The sequence below is a fragment of the Carassius auratus genome, chromosome 17 (genome assembly GCF_003368295.1).
Source record: "Carassius auratus strain Wakin chromosome 17, ASM336829v1, whole genome shotgun sequence".
Classification (NCBI taxonomy): Eukaryota; Metazoa; Chordata; class Actinopteri; order Cypriniformes; family Cyprinidae; genus Carassius; species Carassius auratus.
In genome coordinates, this window is record NC_039259.1 from 22,848,144 (window position 1) to 22,876,119 (window position 27,976).

At 36.6% G+C, this 27,976-nt stretch overlaps 1 protein-coding gene across 1 annotated transcript; it reads left to right on the top strand.

Annotated features, from left to right (window-relative positions):
• The first annotated feature begins 2,618 nt into the window (after positions 1–2,618).
• LOC113117635 (EMILIN-1-like) lies at positions 2,619–27,888 on the top strand. The gene is made up of 8 exons (XM_026286431.1): positions 2,619–3,167; positions 18,633–18,755; positions 21,413–21,624; positions 22,626–24,770; positions 25,050–25,166; positions 25,446–25,463; positions 25,803–25,937; positions 26,052–27,888. The coding sequence occupies exons 1-8, from the start codon at positions 3,016–3,018 to the stop codon at positions 26,372–26,374; spliced, it is 3,225 nt and encodes a 1,074-aa protein (XP_026142216.1). The 5' UTR covers positions 2,619–3,015; the 3' UTR covers positions 26,375–27,888.
• Positions 27,889–27,976: the final 88 nt, after the last annotated feature.

The following is a 27,976-nucleotide window of genomic DNA, read 5'->3' on the forward strand; positions in this document are numbered from 1 at the left end:
TTCTAAATAATTATATATATATTATATTATATTATATTATATTATATTATATTATATTATATTATATTATATTATATTATATTATATTATATTATATTATATTATATTTGTATACTTGTATATTTAATATTCCTAATAAACTTTAGTATGGCTGCTGGAGGTGTTAATATTTTTTTATTTTTTTTAATTGAACAGCCATGCATCTACTTTTATTGAGAAAATAAAAGAGCCCAGCGAGTATAATTTGCCCTTTAAGAAACATGTGTTTCTGTTTAATGATTACAGTCTTTAAGTGCGTTCTTCCACCACATAGCATCTCATCTCTCGTGCACCAGAGCTCACTGACTAAGATTAACCGGCTATATCATCAGCTGAGCCTGTCCTCGGTGACCCTTCAAAGCTCCTCTGCCATACTGCAGCTCCGGCCTCAGGCACAACAGGGCTTTTTATTGGTGAGAAGCCTGTCAAATTGTTCTGACAGACGAGGACAAAAGACTGACTGTGGATTAAGGGTGAAACGGATGTAACGCTGACACAGAGATGGTCAGGGTTTCCCAAATGCAGTTTGAATAGTTTATTTGTCTAATGAGACTAGATCCACTAGCTCTGCATGCCATAGTCATAACTCTATGAATATCTGTTACAGCTGATGCCTTGCATATAAAGCTCCCGATGTTGAGTTCTTGTATGAACATGCATGAATGAGCTGGGAGGTGGTAAATTAGGCAAGTCGGGGGTCTGTTTGGTGCCTGAGGTCAACTCAGGGCACCGTTACAGGTGGTTGTGGTGGAACGGAGAACATTACTGAAATGCTTCACATCTCCGCCTTATTCTGCCCCCACAATCTGTGAGTGACAGCAGAAAAGATCTGCTCACGGCCGGCTACGCTTACCTCCATCTGCCTGTCTGTTTCTTTCACACATACGGATACAGACCTTACATTTCACTCCTCTATGTGGGTACATTCACTTTCCTGATTTTTGATGCAATTTGTCATGGTCTTCAAAACCACAGATGTTTGGTTTACATTCCTCTATTGAAGAACAGCAGGCTGCTTTGCTATTTTCTCTCTCCTTTTTTCGCCCAAAGCCATCCCACTTTTGGAAAGTGTAACAAATAGTTTTTCACAGCTGTAGGGCTTCAAAGGAGTGGAAAAGATAGATCTCTCTGAGATAAACCTGTGAGAAACATTCTTTAAACATTCATCTGAGATCTGTTTTAAAATAGAGGCCATTTACATTTTTTAAAATAGCACACAGTTGGCTGACATTTACGGCAAATGAGAACTATTTTTGAATTTTCTACACAAATCCTCTAATCAGCATAAACATTACAGATAAGTCTAAAAAGGAGGGTAAGATAGGTGAAAAAAATTAAAACTGAGCTGCATAACTAGGTGAACCTTACCTTCTGGTAATATTTTTACTGTAACAATACTTTCATGACAATTAAGAACATTGTTTACACAAATATATTGCATTGTGTAATGTTAATAAATCATGACCATTGTGTTTTATGTGTGTGTGTGTGTGTGTGTGTGTGTGTGTGTGTGTGTGTGTGTGTGTGTTTGTATATATATATATATATATATAAAGTGATATGTTAGGAAGTTATTGTGATTTTTTAATTGATTTTGATCTTGAAAGTTATATGTTTGGAAGTTATTGTGATTTTTTAAATGATTTTGATCTTGAAAAAAAAAAACCTAATGTTAGCCTGTTTCTGCCATGACAAAAAACACTTATATATGTGTAAGATTAAATATCGAATATTGAATTCTTGCAATTGATTTGTTTTCACCACATAATACAATTTTTTTAAAGGCAATTGTGACTTTATGTTGCAGTTACAACTTTTATCTCACAATTCTGACTTTAACTGATAAACTTTGATATATAAATAATTTGTAATATAAATGTATTATCCCTTGCTTTACACTAATGTGAATTATGGGGTGAAGTGTTTAATTTTAATTGTCATTAAAATATTACCATAGCAAAATTAAATATTATACAGAAATAAATAGAAAAGTTCATTTAAAACATTAATAAAACACAATAAATGATTGAAAATGTATGTATTTAGATTAAAATGATACCTGGACATGTTCTTTACAGACTTTAAGAGATTTTCTGTGAGATACTTTCCTTCTGAGATTTTATGAGTAAATGTATGCGTAGATTTAATAATATAGCTGTAATCTAACTGAACCTAATTTTTTGAATAATTAGAATTATTGTTTAAAATCATTTAGAATCATTACAAGAACAATTGCACAAAGAAGCCGAACTCTGTGAAGAGAGCTCTCAAAAGTACAAAAACGGCTCTCTTCACCTAAAGTAACCACAATAAAGATCAGATGTGGGACATCAGCCATACTATCAAGAGGCCATATGGTTTCAATCACTGCTGCTTACCATTGTATGACACTGAGATTTCATAATCAACCCTAGTATTCACACACGTGGTACTGTTGGTTTTTAAGCACAGATGGCTGTGATTCTGTCATCAGTGTACTGGAGGGAGGGTTTCAAGTGAGGAGAGAGAGAGAGAGAGAGAGAGAGAGAGAGAGAGAGAGAGAGAGAGAGAGAGAGAGAGAGTTTGTAGGGGACGTTGGAGTGCGTCAGAACGCACTGGCTCCCCTAGCTCCAAATTCACTGCATCTCCTTTCCAAGAAAACTCCTCCAGATTTCAGGAAGCCTCTTGATTGCTTTGTTTGGATGTACCGACAAATATTACAAACCATTCAAAAGAAATATAGAGGGATTTTAGATTGCTATATCAGCGCAAAAGGAGGGAAAGCGCCGTTTCGCGTCGATTTGAGAAAATTTATCGACACTTTTGGAAGCAGAGCTCAGGACGCGCGTAATGGATCGATAGTGCGAACTTCTGGGAGTGTAAAGAAGCTCCATCTAGACAACGCGAACGCGCAATTCTTGGTGGAATAAAGGCTCGTTACAGAGAATTCATCAGTTATATCGTGTTAGACACCGTTTCAGAACGACGTGCGCTGTGATGGATGGAGCAGTCCTCTTGATATCGATGCTGGTGTTGGTTTTCTCTGGAGATGTGTGGAGCGCGTCGTATCCTCAGCGGTATAACCTGTACGCAGGGACCCAGACTCAAACTCAGCCTTTAAACGGGGCGAGAGCAGCGAGCAGACACAGGTAATGACACTTTCACTTCATCCAATCAGTCTGTACCTTAATATTCTTAATATGACAACAGAAAGAAATAGTGAGAAGTCTGTATTGGGAAATAAGTAAGATGAGCAATGTCGCTATAAAGTACCACGTTATTAGTTTATGATACCCTTACATTGAATCCACTTTAATAGATTGATAGATAGATTAACATATTGACTGATGAATACAATTGATAAAAAGATGCATGTGTGTGTGTGTGTGTACATATATATTAATAATGATCATTTTTATTACCGTGATGTAAAAAAAAGTTTAACCCCCACCCCCAACCCACTCCACCTCCCAAAAAAAGTATTACCTTGGACTAGCTAGATACTGTAAAATCCAGTTTATTTAAATTAGATGATTTTTTCAGACAAATCAAACTTTGTTCTCTGTCTGCATTACACAGAGGGAGTAACAGCTGACAGAAAGACAAATAGACAGACAGAATACTTTACAAGTCCCGTCAGGGAAGTTACAGATGTTATGCATTTTTCTGTTATCCATTTATTGACGGAAACATAACCTGGGGAGTGTGTGTGTGGGGTGGGGGGGGGGGGGCTTTAAAAAGCAAATGTGCTTTTAAATGTGTGGCACAGATGACTACATGAAAGCAAAAGCCTCCCTTTATCCGACAGTGAAACGACAGGAGGTGCATTGCTGTCCATCCAAACAGCTAATTATTGCTTACTGAATGCAAGGTTGTAATTTTGTGGGACCCCTGGGATTTCCAAAGCCTTTCAGAACATGGTTATACGTGTCACCGCCTTGGTAGTAATTACACTAAAACCACCTTCCTTTACCTCTTTATCTGTCAATCTGTTGTTTCTTCAGTTCAGTGCTCTCTCACACACAGCCACACACACCCTCTCTGACATTGTTGTTTTGACTGTGATTGTTGAGGTGTGAACGGGAGCGGTTGTCCCAGCTCTGACGTGCAGACCGGGGCTTCCCCCTTCTTCTGACGCAATGATCTCGTAAGGGTGGACAGACACGCAGGCCAGACGCTAATGGTCAGAGTTTGCAGTCATGAATTACGTCCTGAAATCCATTTAAACAACTAGTAAATAAAGATTCGTAATAGAAATTAATATACAACCAATTGAGTCCATATAAATACGTTTGGACATATGAATAGCTCTCAAATATATTCTGTCAAGAGTCGTGAGGAAGTGAAGGGTGATGTCTATGATGTGAGAACCCTAAGTGCCAGCGTCATGAAGTATTTAGTGAAGTATGTACTGCCTGCTTGAGAAATCTGAGTCGAGTTACTGGGGATTAGCAGCCTGTTTGAACTTTGAGTTGCAACAGATGTAAAAAGTATTCTGCGTCTTGTGTATTTATTTTATGGAAAGTGAAAGAGCGGGAGGGAGGATGAAGAAGTGTGCGATTGAAATCAAGGGAAGAAGTTGTTCTTTTTCTTTTTATGCGGAGAACTCATCTTCAGTCTTGTGACTTTTTCTCCTCTGGGCTTCTAAATGAACGGACTGATAGATTTTCACTCGTGTTGCTTGCATCGAATGTGCATTTCCAGGGAAAACCGCAACCCTAATCAAATCTATTAAGGAATGTATGCCTCAAATTTAGCAGAATTTTTATGCTAAAAGATTCTGAAAGATGAACTTTGCGAGAACTGGATCTGCAGCTGCCAAATATGCGAGCACCTAAATCATCTCTTTCCTCTAAATTGTAGGCATTTGGTAAGGAACGCTGCCAGGTTTTTGCGTGTTGGAATACATCTCCTTATGATCCTATATGATTTCTTTGCGGTGTGTTTATCTACAAAATCTAACACTTTAAGAGGAAACAGCATCTATGAAATTCTAGTCATTGCCATAAGAAAATGAAACGGAAATGCCGGCTAATATTTGGAAAATATGGTGTCAGTATAAATTAATGCATCAAATTTGGATTAGCTCAACTGGATTAGACCAGTTTTGGTCTGGATCTGAGCCTTGAGGGGTCTAGTTTTGGTCTGGTTCTTAGAGGGTGTGGTCTTGACTCCAACTAAGGTTTTTAGGTAAGATTGTAGTTATTTTTTATCAATCACTGATTCATTCTGACGGCACCCATTCACTGCAGAGGATCCATTGGTGAGAAAGTGATGCAATGCTAAATTTCTCCAAATCTGTTCTGAAGAAGAAACAAATTCATTTAGAGAACATCTTGGATGGAAAATGGGTGACCTTTTTTTAAACTATTATTGAATAAACCATTTTTTTAAGATGTATATATAGTTTGTGTAATAAATACTGTCCGTGTCTTATAACCATAGGGAGATATATTGAAATGGTTTGGGTTGTTCTGTGGTGTCACAGCATTATAGAAATGAACTAAAATTGAGCCCTTTTCTGCCAAACCAGAAGTCAAAAGTCCACGCCTGAATGTTGTGTCCGCTGCTATTCAGGAAATCATGCTGGACAAGCTTTGATGAATGCCCTGAAGACTGGACGCCTACGTTCATGTTTGCCATCTTTCATATATTTCTTAAAAACATTTATGCTGACAGACAAACAGACAGTGCTGGCATGCAGCTCTCCAGAGGGTGACTATTAATCTGAATGGTGCCAGAATAATAAAAAAATGGCATAGTCTTGGATTGGCTCCATTATATGTGACTTATTAGAAATAGTTTCCCTCTAATGAGGGTAAGGTCCAGTGTATTCCAGTAATTCCTCAATATCTGGGCAGTAAGCAATCTGTGCCCACAAAACTTGGCAGAAAACTCCTCAGATTTCCTCAAAATTAGACTAGCCATCATTCATAAATTTCTACATCGACTGTATGTTCATTCACAGTATCAAACTTTTAATACTGCATTTATAAATCTCACAGTTGAATCTCACAATCAGAAGGAAAAGAAAAGAGGAAAATGGCATAAAGAAAAAATTAATCTATTATAGTTTATATATATATAGTTATATATATATATATATATATATATATATATATATATATATATATATATATATGTATATATATATATATATATATATATATATATATATATATATATATAAACTATAATAGATTTTTCTTTTACTTCTGATTGTGAGATTCAACTGTAAAAATGCAAAAATATGATATAATATAATATGTATATATATATATATATATATATATATATATATATATATATATATATATATATATATATATATATATATATATATATATTATATTTTTGCATTTATTGAGAAAGGAAGTAACTATAATGAAAATAGTATTTACTGTATGCCTAATAGATAAAGTAAAAAGGTAAAATTAAGTCTGTTATAGTTATTTTATTTTATCTTTGCATTGTATTGGATTAACTAGAATTAGAATTCAAATTAGAATATTTATTTAACTATAAATATAATAATTCAAAATAAGTAATAATAAGTCTATTGTAGTTTTATTTTATTTTATTGTAATGAAAATGTCATAATGAAAAAAAAAATCAATAGGGAAGAAAAAATAGTTTTAGACTATTTATTTCATTTTATTTTCTAAACATTTTTTGTTTTTATGCAAAATGTAATTTCTTAACCAGGACATTTTTCATGAGATTCACAAAAAAAAAAAAAAAAAAACCCTGCACACTCACTCATAGAAGTTGCAAGAAGCCGGCCAATTAGTTTGCGATTAGTACTGCTGATATTTGACCATGCAATCTACATCAGACAGTTTGTGGGCGTCTCATCTAATGATGATACTGTGGTTGAGGTTTACCATTGTCAGTTTATTTCCCAGGCAGAACACCTCTGTAGAGGGACAGTGTTCAAAGCTCTGCTAGTATCACCATACCCAAAGGCCTGATAAGATACTGACAGAAGAGCTCTCTTAACTGCTTAATGGAAAAGTGGTTTTTCGTTTGATCTATTTTTGCTAAATAATAGACTTAAAGGTGCTGTAGGGAACTTCTGTAAAAAATATTTTTTACATATTTGTTAAACCTGTCATTATGTCCTGACAGTAGAATATGAGACAGATAATCTGTGAATAAAATCAAGCTCCTCTGGCTCCTCCCAGTGCTCCTATTGCCATTTGCAGAAAGTCATGCGCTCCCGGTAAAAAACAACCAATCAGAGCTGCGGCCCGTAACTTTGTTTGTGTTCAAAATGTAGAAAAATGAACATAATAAGCGAGTACAGCATGAATCCATTTTCCAAACCGTGTTTTAGCTTGTCCTGAATCACTAGGGTGCACCTATAATAAGTGTTTATATTGGGACTATTTTAGATTGCTTCAGGGGTACCGCGGCGGAGTAACCCAGTACCTTTGTGATTCTTCATAGACATAAACAGAGAGAAGTAGTTCCGGCTACAATGTTCTTCCGCAAGACGCAAGCAGTTCTGTTTATTAACCGCTAGAGCGTCAAAAGTTCCCTACTGCAGCTTTAAGGGGGCTGTAAATGAAAGATTGTTTATTAGTCTTTTTATGAGTTTAAATTAACATTTGGGCTTAATTTGTAAGATCTAATCTTTGTCACCCATCTACTTTTCTTGTAACGTAACTGCATTTGAATGGGTTAATTGTTCTTAGTCAAAATTCAAACCCATTCAATACCTCTTTGTTGTCTGTAGATCTCATTCATGGATCCATTTGTCCCTTTTTATTCTGTCATGTCTTATTTGATGCAGTTTCGTCCTTAGTATTTAGTAGTTGTTTCTTTTTGCCTCTTGTCCTGGTATGTCAAGAGGGTTTAAGCGAAGCCCTCTGTGAATGGAAAGTTCCTGACCCTTGACCTGGGCTTTTTAAGATGTGGCAGTGGTTGTGAGGCCAAGAGCTGCCTGTGGCGCTGCCTGTCAGTCTCGGACTCATCCAGACCACCCCATACCACCACACGCAGACAGGAAGCCCTCCCTCAAACAGCGGCCTCCTCACACTAGAGGAACTTCCTGTAGTGGATAATCAGAACTCTGGCCTCGTTCAGAAAAAAAAAAGAAAAAACACCTCTGATATGCAAAGTGCTTCCTGTGAACAAGTTTGTGTTTGACAAGGGAAGCAGTTAGTGAATGTTAATGGATGTTTAGACATGCCAAAAAGTCTGTTATGAATGATTGCTTCTGGACGACAAGCTTGAATGGGATCGTAGCATATCCTTTGAGTGGTTAGGTTTAAAGCAACGATTCCAGTTCAGTTCTCTTTTAAAATTTATTTTGACTACTATGTCCCAGCTAACAAAAATATGTTATAAGAATGTGTTGCAAATGTTCCTGTAAAGTTACAGAAACATTACTTCTAAATATGATCTGAACAGCCAAAATTTTATTGGTTATCCCAACATTGCAGGACACATTAAGGGAATATACCATTTTATCATTTTGCAAACATTATGGGAATGTAAAAAAAAGTAGTTATGTTTAATAAGGACTGTATTTAGACTAATTAAAAACTCAAGAAGTGATTTTCTGCAGTGTAGGTGTTTGTATATATATATATATATAATTAACCAAAACGGGTCATTAATTTCACTGAGTACTGGATAAAATAGAATTTTATCTGATATCATGTACTTTCTGAGAAAGCTTACAGATAATTGTTTTTATCCCCATATCCTCAGTGGAATTCATTTATGTGTGAAAATCTGACTGCACAGTCAATTCTGACAAGGAATAATGAGTTCAAAAACTGCTGTATGAAAACTTTGACTACAGATATAGCTTAAATGTGATTGAAGTTAGCTTAGCTAACCCTAAAAAATAAGAGCGTATCTAAAATGTTTCAGAGCCCAGAGGACAGACTAAATCCAAACATGGATGTCTACAGTAAAAGTCTTTAGACGAGGCTTCTCTCCTGGCTTGTGTAAACCACATCTGTGGTGCGTCTGCTCATAAGCATCGTTCCTTCTCCTTTTGCTTTAGTGGAGTTCCAAGCTGAGACGCCTCAGATGTGCCGCTGCGGTCAAACCCCTGCAGAAACCACTTTCCTGTAACGGGAGCGAGTTACAGTATAACCATAGGGAAACATTTTTCCCACGAGCTTGCCCTTCCAGCATCAAATATGTGGCTTGTTTGTTAAAAGAGTGACCTGACATTTGCTGGTGCATTACTTATAAGGGTAATCACAACAGTGTGGCTTATCTGGAAATCAGTATGAGAAATAAAATTGGATGTGAACACCAAGAATATCTAAATATTGCCCTGAGCAGATAAGAGTGGGGTTAAGAGGACATCTATTAGTGGTGTTGTTGGATGTTGTGAAGGCTGAAGTTTCGTTGCTTATTCTGGCACAGTGTGTGACTTTTCCTACCTCTGCTTTATTTAAGGAGGTCATGAAAAAGCATTTAGCTCCAGATATTTAATACATTCTGGAAGATTTGAGTCGCAAAGGGAACTTGTAGACATCAGTCTTCTTTATGCACTCCTGATCAAATAAAAGTTGATTTTTCCTTTCCCTCCTATTACACATGATTATGGCTATTATAGCTGTTTCTTAAAGCTGAAGGTTTTTTTTGTGTTTAACCTCTCATGCTTTATTTTATCGCAGCTTAATATGCAGAGACAGCTAAGTAATTTCAAGGTGCATTTCCCCAAAAAGTGGCTTTGTGATTTGAGCTACACGCCTCATCAGTGTTTTGCTCTATTTGTGAAGATAACTTCTTATCTCAATACATGGCTTTTATTTGATTTTTCTTTATTATTTTGATGTGAATACTATTGCTCTAAAGTCTGGGATCAGTAAGATTTTTATTTTTAATTTTGAAAGAAATTAATACTTTTATTCAGAAAGGACATCAAAAGTGACAGTTATAATGTTACAATATATATATATTACAATTTTCACTAAAATATTAATCAACCATTTCCAACATAATATTATAATAAATATTTTAAATGTTTAATTTAAATTTTTGTTTCAATTTTATAATATAATGTATAATATACAAATATAAATAAACATAAAAAATATTAAATTAAAAAGCATTATATGAAATATTTTAAAATATTACAGTTTTGTATAAAGCTGTATAAATGCAGTCTTGATGAGCACAAAACAGTAAAAAAATATTATATATATTGCTTCAACACTGCTAAATAATAAAGATTTAATAATAATGTTACTACTACTACTACTACTACTAATAAAACATTATTACTATTAAGCTTTCAATGAAAATTATTCAGTTCAAGGCTCTACCTTGAGTATAACTCAGATGTGATTAGAGTATGTTTTTTCAAGTGAATATTATGAATTTTTGCTCTTTCAAGAAAGTATAAAAGACATTATTAGTTTTTAATGTTGCAAAAGCAGAGAGTTGAGATGTTGCATAACAGAGTGTTTGCTAACAGATGAGTGAGTTTGTGTACAGGCAGCAGTGTAATCTTAAATTGCTGTGCTGGAAAGAAATGCCTCACCGTTTGCAAAAACAGCCGTAATGAGGGCTGTTTCCACATGATACGGCATGATTGCATTTTGGTGGTGTTTGTAAACGGAGCTGGAAACTGTTGGCAACAACAACACGGTACAATTCATGCAGTGCCTAACAATATCAGTATTGTGCCTGTGGGTCAGTTTTGATATTGTATCTCTGTATCAGTTTTAGTGTGGACACAGTTGGGGTGGAACTGGGAGTGGACATGCGTTCCGGCCCGGTGCCTTCTCGGACAGTCAGACAAGCATGTGTCCCCTCCTGGGGAGAGACAAATAAGCAAGGCTGTAAAAACAGGCTGCCCATGCAGCCACAGCTGCTCTGACCACTTCCTATTGCAGAGGTCAAAGGTCACGTGTGCGTTGCACTGCCTGGGCAGCATGCAGGGTCACTCAGAGGGGAAGATGTGCGGGTAGAGACAGGAAAGAAGAAAAAGCAAAGCGCATGATGATTGTGCCTTTGTGTTCAGCACTGAGTGCAGGAAATGAAAATTGCCAGGCTATTAAGTAAAACAAGAGGGAGTTTTATGTCATTGTGTGTTTTTACGGAGTTCAGTATCAAAAGAATTCCTTCACTGAGAATCATTATCTCTTGATCTCTTTCGTTTTCGGTCATCTCTTTCACTCTTTCTTTATTTGTGTAACTTGATAGTGTGTTTCATTATTCATTCAATCTCAAGTATGCAGAGGCACGATATTGATGGAGGAAAAATTACTTTGTATAATCTCCAAAACCACAATTATAATTTCTGTGCCTTCTTAAAGTACACTGTAAAAAATAAGTGTAATTTTAACTGTAAAATTTTGTAAAAACGCTACGGAAAAAAACTGATAATAGGTTAACAGTAAGTTCCCGTACTATATACAGGGAAAAACTGTAAAAGATCTAACAAAGCATTTAATGTAAATTTACAGTAAAATTCTGTTAATTATACAGCTTTTAGAAGTAAAAAAAGAACAAATCAATGTATAATTTACAGTCTAAAACTGTAAACTGATATTCCCAGAATTCCCTGCGTGACACTCCACGTTTGAAAGTATTTTGTTTAAATAATCATGTTTTTAAATAGTTCTTGTTATCAGTTATGTACATTTGAGCTTTATGTTACATCTTCTGTTGCTTAATGAAAGTTTTTTGCATTATTTAAGTATCACGTGTGTTACCATGATGGTGTTTTGTGTTTCCATAAATGTGCACCTTCTATATGTTAATATATACTTCTGCTTGTGGTGAAGCTACTTGTGATGAGCTTTGATACTTCATGTGGCTTTCTCTTATACAGTACCATCTTTATTATTATGGTGGTTGTCAGTATTTTCAAGGTACAAAACAGATTTAATTTTGTGTGTTGTTGAATTTACTGGTTTATATTCACATTTTCTTGTTTGTAAATTACAGCTTTATATTGTAAAATTAACAGTTTTTGACGTAAATGTGTTTACAGTTTTCTGTATTTTTACAAAATTATTCTGGCAACCACAGCTGCCAAAAAGTTTTTGTAAAAACAACAAGAAATTTTTTACAGTGTAGTAGTTCACCTACAAATGGAAATTGTCATCATTTTCTCACCCTCATGTTGTTCCAAACTCTAATGACAATTCATAGTGTCTGTTGAGCCCCAAAAAGGACAAAAACAAAACAAAAGTAGTTTATATGGCTTGTGTGCTATATTAAGTCTTCTGAAGTCAAATGATAGCTTTGAGTGAAAAATAGACTGAAATATAAATTGTTTTTACAAAAAATCTTCCCATCTGAATGCAAACATTACAGAGCTACAATGGAATGGAAGATTGTCAAAAAGTGACTGAGGCAGCATTTCTGCAAATTGTGTTGACATTGTTTCTTGTACGTTTTACGACACTTTCAAAGTGAGATGTCCAGTGAGTGGCACCAAAAGTGTGTTAAGTTTTTTTATCCAAAATGGGTGAAGAGCAATCTTGCAACTTTTTATTATGTTAGTTGTTGAAATTAAATGTCCAGGGAGTGCCAATAAAAGGTTAATGTTCGATCGAGTTTGAAAATAAAATACTGCCTACAATAAATCTAATAAATGGCTCTAAATAAATCTAATGAATCTAAAGTGTTAACAACAGTAGTATGGAGATGAAAAACACATTTGCTTATGCAAACTTTATTGTAGTCTTTGAGCTCTCTTTCATCATGACTTGTATTTCACAGATGCTCCACATCACAAGTGCAGTGCTGTTCCAGGTGCGCTAATGAGCAAGTTTACTATCTCAGAAAAGCCATACACCGTATGGAGCTGATTATGTGATGCAAACAACAAAATGTATTAGTTAACAAATCATGCACTCTGGTAAAAATAACCCCAATGATCATTTGTGAGAAAATGAATCAAAATTGTTAGTGTTTTACTGCCACTTGTGGTCATTTCAAATGGATACCCCAGTGAAATGTATGTATTGGTATGTTTTTGGAATTTAGCAAAAATGTTGGTACAGTAGAGGCATGTTTTTTTCCAATGAGCCTGGGTTGGAAAAACTGCTTCTGTGAGGTCTGATTCTCACACAAAATCTGTAAGTGTTGAAGAAGACATGAAATATAGCACTTAAGTTAGTTGAAAAAGTCATATTTCAGACTGCTATATAGGCTAGTTGTTGTGACTTTTCCATGAAGCCAAAAGGTGGTTTGTTTGGAGAGATTCCAAGCATGTGAGGACAATCAGAAGCTGAAGTCATTTCTGAAAACATGAGGCAGCTAGTTTTGCATGATGTCACCTACTGCATCTCTCACATGGTCACACCATAAGAATAAGAACCGTCCATCCGCTGTTAGTAGCCTTTACATGTGGTAACCATTGACGTTTTGCTCTATGACTCTGTGTAAACATATCAGTGTTAATCATTAGACCGGGTGGGAGAAGAAACCTCTAAATGGGTGGGGGACATCATCTTGGCACTAGCTGCAGTATTACAGTTCACATAAGAACCCTTAAGACCCTGAATTGAGGAATATCTGAGGTGACATGAGTATATAAGAGTTTCCATGAAACAGGCCAAAACTGAAGGTGATCATATACAGCAGCACTCATACAGAGTTTGGAAAGTTATTGTACACTAGTTTGTAATACCATTTTAAAGTTTGGGGTCAGCGTTTTTTTGTTGTAGTTTTTTTTCTATTTCTATTTCAAATTAATGCTGTTCTTTTGAAGCTACTATTCATCAAAGAATCCTGAAACAAATGATAGCACGGTTTCCATAAAAATATTAGGCAGCACAACTGTCAAACAAATCAAAAGAAATGTTTCTCAAATCAGCATATTAGAATGATTTTTAAGGATCATGTGACACTGAAGACATCAGGAATAAATTACACGTTTAAATACATAAAGAATTTTTTTTATTGGTTTTCATATTTCACAATATTACTGTTTTACTGTATTTTTTATCAAATACATGAAAAGAAATTTGACCAGCCTAGATTGATATCAATTACGTTTGTCAAAGACAGATTAACAGATTGAATATCATGATTTATGAACAAACTTCAACGACAAAAACATGAAGAAGATATCCATCCGTCTGCATTATGTAAGATCCATATGATTATTAACATATGGTGATACTATAGCTAGGTTTTTTTTATAGTTAAAATACATTTTAAATGAGTTAAATTAGTTTCTTCCACATTGAATGGCTCCCTAGCTATTTGACCATTTCTGCAGTCTGTTCTGCTCTATTGTTTGAGGTTTACTGGAGAAAGTCCAGGAAGTGATATCATAGAATTCTGGAGTCTGTTACATATGTGCATATTCATGTACTTAATTTCAGACAGGTTTATCAACACATGAGTGCAATAGGACATGGTTGAACGTGGCAAATGTGCAGTTGGACAAATTTGTCCATATAGTGATTCTCTTGGGAGGTTCAACGATTGCGAGTAGGAAGGCTGATATTATTTGATTGAATGTTTCTCCATAATGCTACATTCATCTGACATAATTTCTGTCTTGGGAGAAGCAATTCCTGGAGAATCAAACCCATGACATTGATGTTGCTAGCACCATGCCGTACTGTTTGAGCTACAGCATTCTTGCAATTCTCAAAAAACTTCTCAGAAAACAGTGTAAGATTACAGATTATTGGTGCTTAAGGGAGTCATTGTGCCATTCAAGATCACGTGATGGAAATCTATTCATTTAAAACCTTACAATGTTCTTCTTTTTTTAATCTTTTTATGCAAACATCCCACAGTAACAAATTTGAATTGAAATTTTTCTAACATAGTTTATCATCATGTGCACAAATTCTAACAACTCATATTTTTTTTTAAAAGATGCATTAAACTGCATAGTGGGTCCATTATTTATCTTTATTTTCTTCAAGACTTCTTCTAATTCTGATATTTCAACACTTTTGAGTGTTTTTACTGTTGCAAAGAGTCTTTTGATCTAAGAAGGTGCAAATGGTAACGTTACTTTCTTACTCTGAGATGTGCTCCTGTTTCAACATATTTAATTTATTTTGTCATGTTTTTAATCTTAGGCGATAATGCAGATGATTTTTTAAAGGGGTCATCGGATGCTACATGCACTTTTACAAGTAGTTTGAACTGAAATGTGTGTTGGCAGTGTGTGTACACAACAACCCTATAATGCTAAAAATCCACCCAGCGTTTTTTTTAATCTACTAAAATCTTTACTTTCTCAAATCGAGCAAAATCTCGAGCCAATCTCTCATGACATCAGATGAGAGCTAAAGTAAATTAAAGTAAACAGTCCCTCAGTGAGCGGCTTGGAAGAGAGGGGCGGGGTCAGCAGAGCTCATTAACATTTAAAGGAAAATGCTACAAAACTGCATGCTCTGAAAAGGGCTGTTTTTGACAGGCTTAAAAATGGTTGTTTTACACTACCATTGAGAAATTTTAACCAAACTACATTACAGAGTTTTCATTAAGACCCTAAAAAATCATATCAACTTGTGGAAAGTGGGCATGCGACGACCCCTTTCATTTATTTTTCGAAAAAGAAATTATGTAATGGAAAACCATGAAAACATCCTCATCACATGGATTAATATTACTTTTTGTATATTAGAATCAGCTCTCATTGGTTCAAAGAGAGGCTACACACACCGGGATACGTGTAAAGCTTCCAAATGCACTTTTTTTGTCCGCTTTTCCTGTCTTCTCTCATATTTTCCATTCTTTTTGGAGCTGAAACATGTTGAGAGTCTCTGTAAAGTCAAGAGCAGCATGAGTGTTCGATAGAAGCGAGCCTGAAATGAAAATTCTGCATGACAAATCTGCTAAGAATGTGGATCATTCACGGCTGGCTGTAGCGGCCTGGAAATACTGTGGTCTGGTTCACTCCAATCAACAGTTGAAAAACAAATACTGGTGGGCTAGAGCAACTTTGCTAAATCTTTAAACCTAGAAAGCTGCTTGCATAAATAGCTAACATTACATGCGGTATTGTTATGTGGGCTACGTATTGAGTAATGGATTGCCCACCACTTAACACCATAAATGAGATACAGGTCATTGAAATCAAAACCTTGTTGGGTTACGATTATGAATGGAAGCAGATTTTACTGGACATACAGTGGAAGTTATTAGCTGTAGTAAAAGACAAAGGGAAATCATTTAGTGAGCATTTTAATGTATTGCCTGTTGAATGGGAAATTGAAGAGATCATGCCATTTTATAAAAAATAGCCAATTGGCTTTTAGGATAAGCTACTTGATTTATGGGTGATATTTTAGGAGGAGGGTCTTTCTCATTCTACAGATCATTTGATTGGATAAACATATGTAAGTTTGATATGTGTCATGAGTATTTATGATCAGTTTTTCCTACTAAAAGTTAATTTTGTCAATGTTTAGTAGCACACTAGCATATAGATGAACTCAAAACAGATACAGTATGGACTAAAAGCTACAAACCTCTCCTTTAGTTATTTGAAAGGTGATTCTGATTTGTACTTGTTGGACAAAACACTGCATTTTCTTTTGTAATCCATTATAAACATCCTTTCGTTTAGCCAGCATGGATTATATCATGATGTCATGACTCTGATCTAGCACCATCTGTGTTTAATATTGAAGACCAAAACATGAAATTGTGCTGGCAAGATGTGCAAGCATCTCGAGCAGCTGTGGAGGCAGGAAATCCACCGTAGGTTACTGATGAACCATGTGCAATCAAAGCAGGAGTCAGGTGGTAATGGTCAAGAGCGTACACATGGAAGATGTCATGGGAGAATTAAGTGGTTTTTCCATGACAAGCCATTTGTTGGCTAGCTTACTTCTGTTACATAATGCATTTGCAAAAGGAATGGGTCATCTGTTGGTTACTTCTTGGCTGTGACCTTTTAGAGGCAATTGTCAAAAACAAAAAGTAGGATAATATGCATATAAAACCAATTTGTAATGCTCTGAAGAATATCAAGATGTACAGCTGTTATCAGTGAATGAGAACTCTTTAGTATTTATCATTTTAATTCATAAGACAAGGTGTGATGTTGAAGATATTTTTAATGCATTATTATTTTTCATTTATTTAAAGAATAATTTAACAAACATTAATGTGTTCTTCTTTTATTTATATTAATATATTTCAATATTAATAAAAAATGTATATAATATATAATATTGATTTTATATAATATTTTTAATTATAATTGTATATAACCAATAAATAATTTATATATAATATTAATATTATGTCATCATTATTATCATTATCATTAATATTATCATTATGTCATCATCGTTATCATTATTATTTATAAGTTACAAAAAATATCATTTATAATATACTCACTGTATTTTGTGTGTGTGTGTGTGTGTGTCTTTGAACTACCACTCTGTATGTAATATGCTATTTAAATAAACTTGCTTTGGGTTAGAGTCATAAGGGCGGGATTTTTGACTAATGAGATTTCACAGTGGGAGGCGCCTCTAAAGTAGTAATGAAGAGATGGAAAAAATGCCCTGTTGCTTGTTACTTGTTGCAGTCATGTCTGATTTTGAGCGAAAGCAGTAGGAAAAAAACACAGAAAAAGCATTCAAGGGTAATATTTCTGTCTATTAAAATGGTTGATGTCATCTCAAAAACCTTTGATTGTTATTTCTGATAAACCGAGAAACCAAAACTTTTGCATGGGGCCACATTTGTTGCAATCCATACTGAGTTTAATCCTAATGAGAATAACTGATATTCATTGTCTTTTTGGCAGCTGCACACGTGGTTGTCTGGTTTAACATGATTCAGATGTATTGGAGATCACATGAGGCCTCTGAGAAGAAATATGTGGGCTTATTCTGAAGAAACGCAGCATGAGTCAAATGTGCATTGATGGCAATCTTTATTGCAACAGTGTGAAGTGTAACTTAAGCTTAATTCATGAGCGAACAACTGCAGAAGAGAAGACAAACCGCATCTGTATCATACAGTACACAGCTGACAATCACGTAGTTTGTTGCTCTTACTAGTAGACTAAAATATAACAGGGACGAAAACTATGATGAGATAAGTGATGTATCCAACTTACTCTGACTGTAGTCAGCATGAAACCCAGCAGATTTTTGAATTCCCAGTGCATGCAGCAGAGAGATCATAGCGGCCTGATTTCAGAGCTTGTTGATGTTGGTGTGAGAGACTGTGCTCACTAAGAGAATCAAGAATTTTCCATTGCTAATTTATAAGGCCAGGGGACATGAGGACTTCTCAAACTGACGGGGAATCACTGTAAATCTAACAGAGATGCTAGTTTGAGCACACATAAGGGGGAATAAGCTCTCTAAATTTGCACCGCCTCTGGATTGGAGTTCATGTTTTTAAAACGGAACACCTGTGTGTCTCAGTGGTGTCATTTTTTGTATTTAATTTTATAAAGTTCATTCAAGGTCAAATGAGTGCTAATTATATGAAAACAATTTTGAATTGTAATAGAAAGTTGTAAACTGGAAAATACTATAATTGTAGTAACATTGGACTTTTCAACAGGTCAGACTGGTTTTTGATGCTTTGTTATAAAATCTACAATATCCAAATGCCATGCTAAATTCAATTAGCATTGAACGACCAAACAAGTATGCTAACTATATGTTCATTTCTTTTTACAGAAACTGGTGTGCGTATGTGGTGACCAAGACTGTGAGCTGTGTGGTGGAAGATGGAGTGGAGACTTATGTGAAGCCTGACTATCAGCCTTGTTCCTGGGGTGCTCAGTGCGCCCGTGTTGTAGTGTAAGTGTTTCCCTTTTATCCATGTTGGACTGTTGTTTTCTCTCTCTAAAATGTTAAATCTCTGATTTATCATACCTTCCATAAATTATACAACAGTTATCAGTATATTCAGTATACAGTAGATTTACTGAATAAAAAGTGTTGTTTGTGTGCCTGTCAGAGCATCAAGCCCAACAGATGTCTTCTTCAAAACATTGAGTAATCTTCTATTTTATGTTGCTTCATAAAAGGCTATAGCACTGCTGGAAATTGTATCATGGTAGCATGGTCAAATGGTAGCTGGTCCAAAATGCTATTCAGTGCTTCAAGCTGGTACACCATTTTGGTCCAGCAACACACCAGCTACCTAAAGCAGTATTTCTCTGTAACAGGTGGCTAAGACCAGCTAATTACCAGCCTGGGCTACTTAGAAGCCAGCTAGCTTAGTCAAAACAAAATAGTTGCGAAATTGTTGTCTCTATTGGTCAGTTGCATCAGTTGTGTTGCAAAGTTGCAACATAGAGGGACACTTAAGAGTGGGCCTAGAGCCCGGGTCTGTAGTGGTGTGTTTTCTGCGTTGTATCGAAACGTAAGACAGACTGCAAATATTCCATCAGATCCTCATTTATTCTAGATAGCACAAACGGAAAGATATGATGACTTGTGCAGCATATAAACCAGTGTGCGGCAGCAATGCACGACACTGAGAAGGAGAGAAAATGACAGATATAAAAAATAAAGTGAAGAAAAATAAGATGCATCACAGATGGGCTCTAAATCACAATCATACAAATATATCATGCGAATAAATCTGTAACACGAAATACAGCCCTAACTGAATCACTGCAAAGTGCGCCAACCCCCAAAGTCAGCAGGGTGGCAGGAAACCCCAAATATGGTCATGGCAAATGGAATCACATAATCATTTTCTAAATACATCCCTGCTACAAAATAAAATTTAGTACAGAGCTTACAAACACTATCTTAGTAGTCACTACGTCTCTAATGTGGATTTTGTGTTCCAGTTTAAGAACTTACGAACGGCTGGTGCAACCCAACCGTAATGTTTACACAAACAGTATAAATGATGTAACTTGCTAACATAGGCAGCACAATAAACAAAGTCTGTTTTTGCTTGTGACCTGAAACAGGCCTAAGAAGTTGTGTACCATTTGCTGTATATTATTTAGCTAAATGCTGGTTGTATATTACTTTACCATGTCATCTAAGTACATCTATATTATGTATCTGTTTGTTGATATAAACATGCACCTATCGGACTTCAAATCAGTCAGAGCACTTGAGGTAAAAGCAAGTCAGTTTTTCTGGTCTTTATTTAGTGCACTTTAAATAAGGGGAACCATTATGTACTACACCAACTAACTTCAGCCAGGAAACAGATGTTGAAAGCTATCATATCATCATAACATTCATAGACACTAGAACATATACCACATCACATTTTACTGGAATTATGAGTCAATAAAGTCTAAGACATACTAAAAACATTGTGTTTACAAAGTAAACCTAATGTCAACAAATGGAGATAAACAGAATGTAGTTTGAGGATACCGGGATTAGTAAGTGTGTGCATTTGTGAGGTGGTTTCCAGTTGCTGGAAACGTACTGAACTCCAGCTGGAAAAGCTTAATCCAACTCCTTTAGATTCAGCACACACATACACACACACACCAAAATGTATGGAATGAGGTGGCACACCATTCCAAGCTCTACAACCAGCAGGAACCACAGGAATTAGGCTTAAAACCTACTAAAATACCACCACTTATTTTTACACTCACTTGGTAGAGAATGGTGACCCCTTTTTCCCCTCTTTTTCTTCTCACGGGGGTCATGGAACAAACAGAGCGTAGAGACAAGAATTAAATGGCTTAAGAACTGTAACCAGAAGTCCTGGGGAAAAAAGAAATGCTGAAATTTTCCTATTCCACCTTTTAATGGTGCTGATGTATAGTTTTAAGGCTGTTTTCAAGGATGTTTTACTATATATTTATAGTTTTCAAAACCTTTAACCATAAGTATTAAACTTCATCAGATAGATTTATTGTTTCTGAATGATAAAACATAGAAAAAGATCTCATACATTGCATGCCATGTCTAAGTATGTGCACTGTTTATACCATAATCCTGCCTTTCATGAAACAAGTTTATACAGCTGGCGAGCATATGTCTGTGTGGCAACTAGCAAAAGTCACATGAATGTGCTGAGAATTAATTGTGAAACATATATGGTATGTATGTCTTCATCCTTTCTTAGACCTAAAGCTCAATCCAGCGTTTGTTTTTCACGCATATTTCAGTATGTGTTAGTCTCGCTCTGGCAGCGATGAGCAGAAAACTACTTTGTTGACTAAAGAGTGTTACAACACAACATTGTTCTCAGAAGGGATCAGTTTGTTTAAAGTGAGAGACTGTTTGAATATATTAGACGATATACAGAATGATGAATTGTAAGGTAGTGCATGTATCAGGCCTGGATAGTTTTAGTTGTTTGTATTGATTGTATTGATTGATTGTCTCATTGTCTCAGTCCCATGTATTTCACAATTCAAACGAAACGTTGAAAGTTAGGAAATTCTTGGCAAGATTTATTGCAATAGTGTCCAAACTAGTACATTTCAAGATTTCATTCAAATGTTTTTTTGTGTGTTTTATAGGTATAGGACCTATATGAGGCCCAGATACAAGGTGGCTTACAAAATGGTAACAGAAATGGAGTGGAAGTGTTGCCATGGATACAGTGGAGAAGACTGTAATGAGGGACCAAACGGGGGATCCGATACTCAGATCTCAACAAGTAGACCTTGGCCTAGACCACAACCAGGACAAACTGGAACTAATAACGGGCATGGACAGAGCGGAGGAAATGGTAAGCCAATGTATTCTCATAGTCCTCAGACTGTACTGCAAATCTTCTCAATAAAATTTTAACAGTATGTTGGACCAAAAAGTCTCTCACTGACTGTTTTTAATTTTGGAGGATACCAAAACCCATTGGTTATATTTGGATGTCTTTGTTGGCTGTAGTTGCTCACACAGTTGTCTAAAGATGTCTGGCCTTGTTGATGTTCTTGATACTGCTATATCTGCATCTTCTACATCTTTCAAGCACTGTTAAATATTCAAATATAACTGAGGCATTGTAGAAATCCTCTGAAATATTAAAACGGGCCACTGGAGCAATGTTTTCATTGTCATGAGTTGACAAGACTGTGAATTCTGTGTCTGCCAAACTATTGCTAAACTTTAAACTTAAATTCTGTCAGTAACTACGCACCTCCTTTACATTCCGAACCCGTAAGACCGTTCGTTCTTCTTCAGAACACAAATTAAGATATTTTTTATGAAATCCGAGAGTTGTCTGACCCTGCATAGACAGCAATAGAACTACCATATTCAAGACCCAGAAACAACAGTGTTCTTGTCATATCACTGATCAATCATAATTTTATGAAGCTATGAGAATACTTTTTGTCCACAATGTGCACATGCATCATGGTACTTTCATGAATGCTTGCCAAGACAGACACAGAAGAGAAGAAATTGTTGAATAAAGTCATTATTTTTGTTTTCTTTGCTAACAAAAAGTGTTCTCATAGCTTCATAAAATTAAGGTTGAACCACTGATGTCATATGGACTATTTTAACAATGTCCTTACTACACTTCTGGTCCTTAAACATGGAAGTTGCATTTCTATGCAGGGTCAGAAAGCTCTCGTATTTCATAACAAATATCTTAATTTGTGTTTTGAAGATGAACAAAGGTCTTATGGGTTTGGAACGACATGAGGGTGAGTAATTAATGACAGAATTTTAATTTTTGGGTGAACTAGCCCTTTGAAATTACCATTGTGTTTGATCTTTGCCTAGGGAGAGGTGACAATGACAAGATGAAACAACTGGAGGACAAAATCCAGAAGTTGACCAAAGACCTAACTGACCTGCAGTCAACTCTGCGTGGCATGAATGAAAAATTCCAAGAAGAAATGCGTAAACCAGGTTTTAATAGTGGCAAAGCACCGGCTGATGCAGCCCAGCCTGAAATGAATGAGACCATCCATAACATACAGACCAAGCTTGATCAGTTGGACAACCGTACACAAGCTCATGACAAGACTTTAGTGAGCATCAATAACCACCTTGTGAATGGAAAGGGTGGAGACAACGATCTAGACAGTGGGGGAGTTGGAGGAAGCAGATTCAACACCTTGAAGGAGGAAATCCTCAGAGAGCTTGAACGTCGAGTGACTCTTTCCTGTTCTGCCTGTCAGTCTGGAGTGGAAGACTTGAAACAGCAACAGCAACAAGATCGGGAGAGGATCTTTGCTCTGGAAAAGCAGATTAATGCTATGGATCAGCGTCACCGCCAGACTTTAGATGGTTTACGCCGAGACCTCAGCCGGTCTCAAGGCTGCTGCGACACTGTGACAAACCTCAGTAGACGACTTAATGACATGGACAGGAAAATAAGCTCAACGTCAGAGGCCTATGACAAGCTTCAGGACCGTCTGAATAAAGAACTAGGAGGAACTGGAGGTGGTGGAAATTTTGGAGGAACAGGTGGACAAGGACAAGTTCCTTTAATGCCAGAAGACTTTTTCAATGATAATCTAAAAGAACTGGAGAGACGACTCAACAACACTGTCCAGAAGGCAGAGGAAAACTGTGCTTATATGGAGACTAACATACGGGACTCATTCCAACAAGAGCTCAGAAATATTCGCTATGAAATCAATAATCGTATTATGGACCAGGAATACAAAATTAATGACATGGACCTTGATATTGGACTTGTTAAAGAAACTGTATTTGATCTTGATAAGCGCCTGTCTCGGCTTGAGAACACAACATCCTTTATAGACAGAAGGTTAAGTGAATGCTCTGGATGCTCAAGCTCAAGCTCAAGTTCTGGGTCTAGTCCAACCGGTGAGAGTCTGAGCCCTGGCGAGACGGTGAAGTCTTTGGAGTGGAGAGTCCTTGCAAATGAAGATGAAATCAAGAGGTTTGACACACGACTCAAGGATCTCTCAGTGTCTGGTGATTCTCTTGAAGATAGGGTCATTAACCTCAGCCATGATGTTCGCAAGATCAAAGCACTGACTGGAGACAATGGGGAACACTTTAACAGAATTGTCATGGAGATTGAGAGCTGCAACGTGTGCAGCACAGTGGAAGATGATGTAAAGAAACTGAAGAACATCACAAACCACTCCATGGACAGATGGCAGAAGGAAATGAATTACATTAAAGGTAAAATTGACTCGGGTTGTGTAGACATTTGCTCCAGTTTGCAGGATGAGATGGATCAGTTGAGAAAGGAGGTACAGAAATGCAGTGGTCAATGCAAGATCACCCTGAATACTCCTACAGGAACGGAATCAGGAACAGGTCACCTGGATGACCCACAGAAACCACTGGATGGACACAGTGTCATCAGTAGTAATACAGGTGACCTCAGGTCAATTCAGGGAGAACTGTCTGAAGTTATCTTAACCTTCAGCTCCATCAATGACACCCTAAAAGGTCTGGAGCATGTGGTTCAGAAACACGACAGTGTTATCACCGACCTTGGAAACACCAAAGACAAAATCATTTCTGAAATTGACAAGATCCAGCAGGAAATGACAGAGCACATAGAGGATAGCAAGATACGCTTTGACAACATCGACCGAGATGTACGCCGCTTTGGGAACAACTTTGTTGTCGAGATGGGTGACTGCAAGAGGACTGGCGACGGTCTGGATAAGAGGCTCTCTAAACTCGAAGTGGTTTGTGGTCGGCTTGACTCTGTCTCAGACAATCTCCAGAAGATCAAAGAAGGCCTGAACAAACACGTGTCTAGCCTGTGGAACTGTGTCAGTGGGCTAAACAACACAGTGATCTCACACAGTGAGTTCATTGAGATCTTCCAGAACACACATCTGGATGATATCCACGGCACAATCAAGAGACTCAATTCCTCAATGGTCCACATCCTCAAGGAGTTCCAGAGCTTAACTGAGAACGACCTGACAGGTCTGAGTGAAAGTTTAAGTTTTTAACTTACTAACATTGCAGCCTGTAAGAACATATTCTAAATGTCCAGCAACCATAACTAATATAGCTCTTATATTTTAATGGGTATCAGGGTTGTACACCATTTTGAAATGAAATTGATACTAGTTATTTGATTCATAAAGCAATTACGTTGTTGAATGTCTTTGAATTACAATTCAGCAAACCTCTCTTGCTTTCATTCCATTTAACTACCTTTGGGGTGTGCCCATTCAATTCAACTTTTTCAACTGATTATAGGTTTACCAGGACCACCAGGTCCACAAGGAGAAACAGGGCCCCCAGGTCCAAAGGGACCTCCAGGTAATGATGGACCCCCAGGTATTCAGGGCTTACCTGGGCCAAAAGGACCTCCTGGTGAGAAAACTTGTTTCTGTTCATTCATTTTGTCATGTTGGTTAAAGTAATGGTGGAAATTTACACCCAGAAATATTTTGTCAATATTAACTTATTCATGGGGCCCTTTGGAGCTTGGCTTAGCATGGATTAAAAAAATTGGAGATGATTGGAATGACATGAGGATGAGAAAATTTCATAATGACAATTAAAATTTTTGGGTGAACTAGATATTTTGTATTATTTGACACTTGTCCCATATTTTAAAATTACTCACATTTTGCGTTCTCCTATTTTCAGGTCTCAGAGGAGAGCGAGGTATGTATTTAATTTGCTTTTCTTTTTTTTAAGCAGCCATATCTTAGTCAAACACTGAGGTTATTTTGATGTGTGCCAATGACTGGAATGAAGGCAAGAATTCAGTGAGATATGTGTTAAGTGTCTGTTTGCATGAGAGTCAGCAATTTTTCTGTCTTAAGTGTTGTGGCATGTGTTCAGTTGTTATTTGGCAGTACTGGGTCAGTAGTTGAGCCAAAGGCCAGCAGCTGATAACTAAAACTGGTTGTGCATATTATAATATAGGTATGAATTTAGGGTTAGGAACTGGTGATGTCAACAAAAGGGCTTTAAAAAACACTGTTGTGATTCTCATTTCAGGTCTGGCCGGTGCAGATGCCAATATACAACGTCTTTCCTTCTCAGCAGCTCTCACAAATCCAATGGTTACATCCGGAACGATCATTTTTGATAAGATCTTTGTAAATGAAGGAGGCTATTATAATCCACGAACAGGTAATATAATCTTGCCACTGACTATAAACAGTCTATTTGCATTTCTGCTTCCCAAAATATGAGGAAAGATGGAGTCATGGAAAACTGTATCCATCTTTTTTCTATTGAATACAGGCATCTTTACTGCACCACTAGATGGACGCTACTTCTTCAGCGCTATCCTGACCGGTCACAAAAATGTGAAGATTGAAGCCGTGCTCTCCAAGTCTAACTATGGCATGGCTCGGGTGGACTCAGCGGGTTACCAACCAGAAGGTTTGGAAAACAAACCCATGGCCGAGGCCAAACCTACACCAGGTTCTCTTGCTGTCTTCAACATCATCCTGCCCCTTCAGGTGGGCGACACAGTCTGCATAGACCTGGTTATGGGCAAACTGGCTCATTCAGTGGAGCCTTTAACTATCTTCAGTGGTATGCTTCTATATGAAGATATGTAGCGGTCTGATTAGCACTGAGACTAATCAGAAGACCAGCAAAACGACGGGGCTAGAAAGAGACACTCTAAATGACACTTATCCACCTGGGGTGCACATGCTGTGCATTGATTTTCCTTCAGTATCATTTCCAAATCTACGGATGTTGTTAGACCTCCTATGAACTCTTTGAACAGAGAATATAGTTTTAATTGGAGGAACTGTTGCCCTTGAAATCCTTGAAATGTAATCCTAACCCGAATTTTGGAGAAGTGTTGTAACAAATACTACTGCAGGTTTGTGCGACCATTGTTGACAATGTTCTTGTTGAAATATTTCCATTTTATATGAATCACAGGCATGAGTTATGAATAATCTCTCATGCACCGAAGACGACCGTGAGGTCTGTTTGACTTCCCATGTTTGTCACTGCACAGAAAAGTACTCTTCTGCCAAAGAGCTTGACTCACAGTCAGGGTTATATAGGTTAGGCTGATGAGTGTGGAATTTGGGAGATTTGATGAAAGGAATTCATATTTTTGCTGTGAATGTTTAAATCCAGTGCTTCTTTTTTGTTTTGAGTCAAGGGATGATCTTTAAAATTATAGTATGTGCCTTAATTTTGATTTTTTTTTTCAATTTTTTATATTGCAAGTGCCAAGTTTTCCAGGAGTAACATCCTGCTTTTGCCAAAGACGATTTACTTAATTAAATATGTGGTTGGTAATGATTTCAGGAAGCTTTCAATATATTATCCAACATGACAATAAGTGATGTACTGTACATCACTGCTTTCCATGCAAACTCTGCCTCTGGAAAAGAGATGCATGCAGTGAAATCTTCATTGCTCAGGCACATGGTTCCCACAGCAGCTTATCTAACCAACAAAAATGGGCTTTTTGTACATGCATCATCCTGCATTTTGTGATCCTGTTGAAACATTTACAAAGGCATCAATTCTACTGGAGTGGAGGACCATTGCATTTCGCTCCATAATCATAATATCATAGCCTGAGCGCTCAATGGAGATTATTATCAAACAGAGTCTGTCCTTAATGTGGTTCAACAAAGTGCCTTTGAAGAATAACAACGCTTAGGATTCAGAGGGTGTCCTTCATCCACCGTTTCTTGCTGTGTGGTCTCGCTTGAATGTTTACTGTACAACAGCCCAAAGAATTTTGAACCATGTGACTTTTGCTTTTTCTTGTTTAAAACATGCTTGTGCAATTTCACAGCACGTTGAGAGAAAAGATCTCTGTGTAACGCTATCATTTTCAGACTTCGTATGGTCAAGAATGTTGAAAATTAAGGCTGCTATCTTTTATGTGTTATTTCATTTATTATGTTTAGTTATAAAGAGAGTTCCCAGCTCATAAAATTGAAACTATGGCAGCAACGTAAGCATTAAAACATCTATTTACATGTAAAAGAGACCAGATCTAAGATTTTATAGTTCCCTCTCACAGTTTAACCTGTTACCTTGAATGTGTACATTGGCAACACGTGTGTTTCAAATAAAGATATTTAATTTTACACATTTTACTCTCTGCTGAAGTTAGTTTTATGGGATTTTGTCAAGTATATTGGATTACTGGAAGACATTCCATTTAATTTTCCACTGGCATT